Consider the following 8,842-nt stretch of genomic DNA (forward strand, 5'->3'; position numbering starts at 1 on the left):
GAATGAATATCTTTCCGATGTAAAAATAAAATAAAATAAAAAGGTTATGCTGTGATCAATAAAGAATGAAATAATTTAAGGCTTATTGCTGCCATTAATGATGAAAAGTTGGACTATGCAACATTGGAATAAATTGGTTTTTATTCATTCCACTCATGTTTGCTTGCTAAATAAAAGAAAAATAGTATTTTCCGCGCACCAAAAAAAACATAAAAGAAAAATAGTAATTCACTTTTTTTTTAAAAAATATCAAGAAGAGGAGTTTTTTTTCTTCCTTCTGTCTCTAACTCCAACCATTTTTCTTGTCAAAGTAAAAACCATTTTTTTTCCCTTAATCTTAGAGAAATCCGTAAATTATTTCTCCTCTTGCAACAGCTAGATACCTCATCAAATAGCCATAAAACTTGTGTTTTAAAAGTCACTAACTTGAGTTGAAAGATTGATATTAAAGTGAAACGAAAATATTAAAAACCCAATTTGTGTTTTAATTGACTGACTGAAAAAATGAAGATTTAAATAAAATGATGGCTAAAAAGTATTTTTTGCCCTTGATGTTTCAAGTTTGTGCAAATTCTGCCCCTACTCTATTTTTATTGACGTTTCTACCCCTCATGTTTTCAAACAGTGCACTGTCTACCCCTCCTCATGTTTCAAGTTTGTGCAAATGTCAAAAGGGCGAAGAATGATTTGAATGTCATTTCTTTTAAATTGATTTAAATGTCATTAGTACTATAAAAATATACTTTTATATGAAAAAAAAAATAACGACTGTTAGATAAATCATGATTAATGATTAAAATTAAAATATAACATCATGTAACTTTTATAAAAATGTCACATGAAATTTTTAAACTGATGCGAAAAGCTAACTAGGCTTGTTAGTCGACTGTTGACGGTTAAAGTTAATAAGAATAAAACTTATACTCCATCCGTTCCTATATATAAGTTCACTTTACCTAATTCTCTTAGATTAAAAAAAGTAGTTACAAGCAATAAATTTGTAAAAGAATTTATTAACTTTTCTAGATTGCCCTTATTTAATTTCTTATAAATTTCTCTCTCCAAGTTATTATTTCAAAATCTCATTATCTCTTTCATATTAAATATGAGGATAGTCTTGGAAAAAAATAATTAATGCTCCATTGATATTGTAAATGGACTTATATTTAGGAACAAGAAAAATACTAAAAAATGATCTAATAATAAGGAACGGAGGGAGTATCAAGTTATTTCATCAAGTTCTTATATCATGTAGTGATATGTATCTAATTTTTAAAATTTAACAATTATGTCTTAAATTCTCAATAAATATCATTTAATTTTAAAAATAAAGTTCATTTGTGATTTTAATAAAGAACTTGACCTAAGTTTTTTATTTATTGATAATATGTAGGTAAATGACCTTTGTGGCTCTATTGATGATATTTAGTTCTTCACTGTTTCAAACTTCGATATGCTCCACTACGATTATCTCATCACAATTGTAACACCCCGATTTCGGTGGCGTCACTTTAGTAACCAAAATAAACTTAATGCGGAAAAACGTGAATATTTTTTTTTCGATAATAATAACTAAGACAAGACTGAATTAGATAAAACCCAAATGAGAAAAGCAATAAAGCTAATATGCAATATATATGACGGCCCCCGCTGTAAATAGCTAGCCACGTCACGAGTAAACCTCCAGTGACGGGTAAGAGAGTGTAACGCCCGTAGGCAATATATACAAACCAAATGAAAAGGGTGAAGTGTCCGCAACACCATCCCTCAAAACTGAGAATGAGCTGGCCCATCGGCCTGAAACAAGACTTCCTAAGTCCAACCAACTCTCTGTGATTCCCGTAACGAAACCACACAAAAAGCTATAGGTGGGAAACTACCCTGTCCCGAATGAAACAAATGATGTTCAGAGCTAAGACTCTACTCCTACACTAATCCCATCTCGAGGAGCTCACACTAACACTCAATCCTACATGCTAGCGTGATCGTCGTCCGAATCTAAATCCAGAACGACTAAGTCTAGGTACATCCTCCGTCCTCCGCTCGCTATCGCGATGCGCTCCTGTTCCAGCATCCCAACTCTAGTTTCCCCCGAAGGGTGAACCGTCGTGAACTAGTCCGCCAAAGACATCTGACAAAGGGCGTTTGTCCGCCAAAGCACACACAGAAGACGCGAGGGTCAACTCCAAAGAATTACGTAAATAATAGCACCAATAGATGTAGATAAGAGAATAGCCACTTAGGCTTATAGCTAGGGATAACATCCTAGGGTTGCATATTCCATAATGAACTTAACAGCAATAATAACAATTAACATGTTCCAAATAGGATTAACAAATAACAATCACACTCGACAACTAAATTAGTATGCATGAATGCAGGATGATTAGTCAAACAACGTCTCCGAATCTCACTCGACACGTCGCCACGTGTTCTAGGTAAATTAAAGTCTCTAAAAGCTTACCCTAAGGTAAAGTCGATTTCTGCGACAAAAGACACTTCTTCACATTAACATAGTAACTCATGATGATCTCCGGATCATCCGACTCATCTCAATCCGACGGTCACAACTGCTCAACAGGCAAAGAGTATCACATACTCGGAAACTACCGGTTTCCCGAACTTATCCCCAGGATAGCCCAACAATTAGGCATGTCAAGTCGATCCAACCCCTTGGGTTGAACATACGGACTCGCACACGCAACTCCCACAATTAGGCATGTCGAGTCGATCCAACCCCTTGGGTTGAACATACGGACTCGCACACGCAACTCCCACAATTAGGCATGTCGAGTCGATCCAACCCATCGGGATGAACATACGGACTCGCACACGCAACAAATGACAACGCCAAGTCGGTTCACTCAAAAGAGTCGAACATACGGACATTGCGCGTGTCCAATGACTATCGCCGAATCGATCCAATCCATCGGATTGAACATACGGATCCGCGCGAGTCGAAAGGTTATCGCTGAATCGATCCAATCCATCGGATTGAACATACGGATTCACGCGAGTTAAAATGGCAATCGCTGAATCGATCCAATCCCTCTGATTGAACATACGGACTCACGCGTGCCTGAGTGACTACCGCCGAATCGATCCAATCCATCGGATTGAATATACGGATTCGCGCGTGTCAACAAGTTGTCGCTGAATCGATCCAATCCCTCGGATTGAACATACGGATTCACGCGAGGTAAAATGGCAATCGCTGAATCGATCCAATCCCTCTGATTGAACATACGGACTCACGCGTGCCTGAGTGACTACCGCCGAATCGATCCAATCCATCGGATTGAATATACGGATTCGCGCGTGTCAACAATTATTGCCGAATCGGCCCAACCCGTCGGGTTTGGACATACGGATTCGCGCCGCAAAGTCGAAGATACGCCCAACAACATAGCTGCTCCAACAGCACAACCACAATAGCTGCTCCAACAGCACAACAACAACTACATACTCGAAGCCCCTCAACTTTCTCAATGCTGGGATCCGACGACACTTCTCGTTTTCCAAAACTATGATTTGCATCCAAAGCTTCCTTCCGAGATTATTACCATTACTTAAAGATTTAGAGGTTGTTTAATGTCTTATGAGTTTTCTTTACAAAATAATTATCCTTTTAGTCTTATCGCGAATCCTATAAGTTCTCGGGATCTCCTAATCCCCAAATGACTCCAGAGAATGTCTCGATCCATACAACACCACAACAAGGCCCGAATCTCATTCGTCCTTTCAAGCTTTCTCAAAACTCTCAAAATAAAATCGGCATGACCTGCCCGCTTTTCTCACCGTTCAGAAACTCAGATTATAGTGCAAAAGCAGAATTAACTCATCATAATCAATCAACATGTCATATGTCAATATCTTAAGCAATAACCACATAGCACCTAGCATATAAGGCATGCACCACACATCCTAAATTACCCAATTAGCACTTAGCATGTCATTCACTCATCAAAAACATTCAGTAGATGCATCATCTACATTGTCAGCCGAAGCCTCAGAAAACATTTTCCAATCACACACAATTCCAGTGCATAAACAGTAAACAATGTCGAAACATCGACCCTAAGCATTAACTAGAGATTCAGTGAGAAGCCCTCACCTGTAGATTCTCCAGGACGATCTCCTAACACTTGTTCACAATCAAAGGCTTGCTCCTCTGGGAATTCCTCAAAATCACCTTTAGAGCAAAACCACAGAAATACTATCAGAGTCTATCGAAAACTAAGCTATCGATACTTATTAAGGTTACTCGAAGTAATCTATACTCTAAGGTACGATAATCTAGCGCGAAAGACAAGTTTTCGGAAAAGGAAATTTTCCTCCTCCTCCCCTATAGGGCTCGGCCACTTTTGGTAATTGTGGGGCTCGATTTTTCTTCGATCAAACTTGGTTCCTATGCTTTCATAAGCCGTAACTAAGGGTATTCTGAACTCGGAAAAATTATCGGATCAAAAACTGTCGCAGGGGTATTTTGGTCATGATTTTTAACTTAGAAATTTCAAAACTGAAATCCCAAAAACCAAATTTTGCAGGGACGTTACTAACGACGTTTATGACAACTAATCCTACTAACACTAAGCTAAGGCGATAGTTTTTAGCCTAAAGGTTGAAGCTTTACCTCAAAAACTCCAAAAATGGGTATTTAAGGCTAAAATTGATTCCGGCGGAATTCCGGCGACATAACGGAAAATATAACCCGGCAGAAGTGATCTTGGGCACATATAGAAGAGGTTTAGAATCAGAAATGAAAGATTCAGGATAGTTTTGCAAAAACCCATAAACTATCAGCTCAGAAAAGTCTACAGAAAAGCTATGGAAAAAGCGATCAGAGGTAAGGATTAGCGACTATACCTCGAAACCTTGAAGCAGCAACTGATTGATCGACGATCAAGCAAGAAATGAACAAAAGCTCTTCTTCCTTCTTCCTCTTAGCAAATTCGCAGGTTTTGGAGAGAAATGGTGGAAATTTGTGATATTTTCTCATTTCTTGGCTATATATAGAGGTTGGCAAAACGCGGTAAAATGAAAGTTTCGCGAATCTGATTTTTCCGGCTTCATTCTCCATGAATTCTAAGATAGGTTTTGGCGAAATAATTCCAAAACTAAAATGAGGTCTCCTTATATCTTAGGTGACTAATGCAAAGTCGGTGTAAAACTATTTTACCCGATAAGTTACTTTTTGCATCGAATGTCGGAATGGAAAACTTCCTTCTGAAGAAAGATTGAAATCATCAAGAGAAATGGGTGTACGCGTGTAGAATCTTCATTTGAAGCTCTGAATAGAAAAAGTCTTCATTGACGGTTGATTCTAGGGTTTTGAAAAACCAGGGATTCGGTTTCGGCAAACTTCCGATGATTGGAATCGGACGTTCGTAGATCCTAGAGTTTCGCCTCGAAATGATTGTGATATATGGAAAAAGAGAAGTTCTAATATTTCTCTAAAGATTTTTGGACTAAATTCCTACAGTGTTCCAAAGGTGGAAGTTTGTTGGAAATTATATTCCTATAGTGTTCCAAAGCTGGAACATAGTTTTGTTTCCTAAGGTTCTTGTCCTAGGTTTTAAATGCGAATATTAGTCGTGCTATAACTTAAATCGACTTCGATACAATCCTTAGACTTTTCCTGAACTTTCTCCTTCATACATTTATTTCATTTACTAAACTCTTGTTCAGGTTTCCCTTCGCCATGCATCAAACCTACTGGTGAATAAGAATTTATTCACTTGGTATAAACTGAAAAACTTGGGCCTTACAACAATTGCCCCTGACTAATTTGGAACTTGCCCCTCCAAATGGGTACCTCACTTTTATAGTGATTTTAGACTGTTAGCACAATTTTTAGTGAACTATACTTGAGCGGGGCGAAGCCAGAGGAAACTCTGGTGGAGGCTCGCAGCAATACTGACTTGCAAATTGTTCATCTGACTTAGGTATATGGGTAAAAGACTAATCGAACCGTCTAGTAGCTGGTTCCCTCTGAAGTTTCCCTCAGGATAGGTGGAGCCCATAGGAGAGTTCAATTGGGTAAAACGAATAATTAGAGGCATCAGGGGCGCAACACCCTCGACCTATTCTCAAAATTTAAATAGGTAGGACAATGTGGCTGCTTTGTTGAGCCACACCACAGAATAGAGAGCTTCAAGTGGGTCATTTTTAGTAAGCAGAATTAGCGATGTAGGATGAACCGGAAGCTGGGTTACGGTGCCCAACTGTGCGCTAACCTAGAGCCCACAAAGGGTGTTGGTCGATTAAGACAACAGGAAGATGATCATGGAAGTCGAAATCCGCTAAGGAGTGTGTAACAACTGGCGACCAGGGATCAACATATGTTGCTTTTAGGACTCCGTTGGCACCTTATAAGATATCAAAGTCTTTGGGTTCCGGAGGTAGTATGGTCGCAAGGCCGAAACTTAAGGAATTGATAGAAGGGCACCACCAGGAGTGGAGCCTGCAGCTTAATTTGACTTAACAAGGGGAAACTTACTAGGTCCAGACATAATAAGGATTGACATACTGAGAGTTCTCTCTTGATTCTATGGGTGATGATGTGTGGTCGTTCTTAATTGGTGGAGCAATTTTACTGATTAATTGTGTTAACGAATGAGACTTTAGTCTGCTAAATAGATATGGGGAGGTAACCCTCCACAGCCGGCTTCTTAGAGAAACTATGACGGCTTAGGTCAAATAATTAGTTTGAGGCAATCTAAAAACTGCCATATGAGTGTTCAATAGTGGGTTTCAATGTTTTTATTTTCACCATTCTTAAATATGAAAAAATCTGAATCGGCAGGAAAAGAAAGATTGGAACTTGGAAGTGAAAGTGTAAAACATTATTGTTGAAAAAAAAAAAAAAAATAGTGTAGTCCCACTCCTGGCCAAGTGTAGACTCAGGACATTTTGCTGCGCTATAAAGCAAGGAAAGAACACATGCAAAAACACGTGTCAAATTGTTCAAGCAAATAACAGACACGTGTACCAATAGTGCATTTACAGTTGACATGTGTAACGCACAAGTCCCAAGCAAATCTTACATAAAACCAACGATTCCTATTAACCAAACTCTATAAAAATAAACATCAACAAGAACAAACAAATCATTCAAGTTGTTTCTCAAATTTGTCAAATTTCACGTCACAAACGCTTACCACAAATTTAATTACTAGCTCTTGATTTTGATTGAAGATGGTTGGAATTGGGATTCCAATTTGCGTGCAATGTGGTACACATAGCAACCCTTGCCGGTGCAAGGTGGTGGGGCCGACGGTGGGGTTCCTGGCTTTCGCGGCGGCAGCGGTGGTGGAGTGGCCGGTGGGGGCTCTTGTGTATTGCTTTCGCCACGTGAAGGGTCGCAAAATCATGGCTCATCCTGCCACCGTGGTCTACCCTTCAGTCAACAAGGCCATCCCCATCTAATCTAATCTATGTTATTGTAACAAATAATTAATTCCATGGTATTTTCTTATAAGTTCCATGTGAATCATGTGATGTATGGTTTTTTTTAATCAGATGTATGGTTAATTTCGACCCTGATGTATGATGGTTTAGACTGTGTCAATCTATATTTTGTTCTTCCTTTTCAGTCCTAAAATTAGTGTGTCTAATAATTGCTTTTGAAAGTATGTGGGGATCAAATGGACATATGAAGCTGAGGTTCTTGCAATCCTTAATATCCTCCAATTGTGGACAGCAATTCTTCAAATGTGGTTGGATGGGTTTGAAATGCAAAGAACATGCCATGGAAGCGAGAAGTATCCTCAGAAGAATTGGTTTCCTTTGTGAGATGATTAATTGTTCGGAGGATTAGCATATAAAGGATATTATTTCATAAACAAATCAGTGTCCGAAAACATCCACTTCTAAACTCTAGCTTAAAAAATGTAAGGGTAATTTTTTTCCAAAAAAAAAAATTTGAAATAATATAAAAGTGATTATTTGAAGAAATTACTAGTTAATGATAACTCTTAAAAAACTGTAGTTCCAAAATTAAAAAGAAATATTAATTAGATGTACACGAGAGTGTTGCTAAATATAAGCTACACTTTCTAATAGAGAAAAAGTTTGATGCACCGACGGTGTAAAGTTTTTTTACACCGTCAACCAATCAGATTTTAAGGATGTGAGAAAATTTCTCTTTTCATTTAATTTCTTTAATTGACATGTCACATCCTTGAAATCTGATTGGTTGACGGTGTAAAAAAACTTTACACCGTCGGTGCATCAAAATTAAACTCATTATTTAACAGTAGGTAAAATAAAAGTAGTTTTAATTTTTTTAATAATTATAAGCAAATAAAAAATATAATCAATAGTGGAAATCCAAACTAAAACCAGACATCTTATTTTTATCAAAATCACATTTATGTAGAATAAACTTAACTTAAATTTCAAAAAAAAAAAAACTTAACTTAACCACTCCCTATAGATATCCAAACATGGCTCCAACTAAACTTGCTTTGGGAATGTGTTCAAAAACAGCAGCATGTTCCCGAACATAAAAAAGTACAAAATTGTATCCACTACACAATCTTCAAATAGGGAATATAATTTAATAACACAAAATATTATTGACACTTGACTTTGAGCTTCTGCATAGAAACTCTAGTTGATGCTATTGTTTTTTCTTTTTCTTTTTTCCAAATCGACATAAAAAAACTCATCCTGCTTGTTTCCTTGAATGTAGAAAATAAATTCCGCATCACTTGCAATGAGTATGCAATTTGATATGTAGGCTTTACGGGTGTTGTTTGCTGGCTGTGTTGCAATTTGGGAGTGCAGGAACATATTGGTTTTCCAGGGAGAGCAATTGGACATCACTTCTCCAACCATG

General features: G+C 37.6%; 1 protein-coding gene across 1 annotated transcript; it reads left to right on the forward strand.

Annotated features, from left to right (window-relative positions):
- Positions 1-6,750: 6,750 nt before the first annotated feature.
- On the forward strand, positions 6,751-7,915 carry LOC130724484 (uncharacterized). Its single transcript, XM_057575715.1, has one exon. The coding sequence runs from the start codon at positions 7,198-7,200 to the stop codon at positions 7,426-7,428; it is 231 nt and encodes a 76-aa protein (XP_057431698.1). The 5' UTR covers positions 6,751-7,197; the 3' UTR covers positions 7,429-7,915.
- The last annotated feature ends 927 nt before the right edge of the window (positions 7,916-8,842 follow it).

Source organism: Lotus japonicus, chromosome 6, assembly GCF_012489685.1.
Source record: "Lotus japonicus ecotype B-129 chromosome 6, LjGifu_v1.2".
NCBI lineage: Eukaryota > Viridiplantae > Streptophyta > Magnoliopsida > Fabales > Fabaceae > Lotus > Lotus japonicus.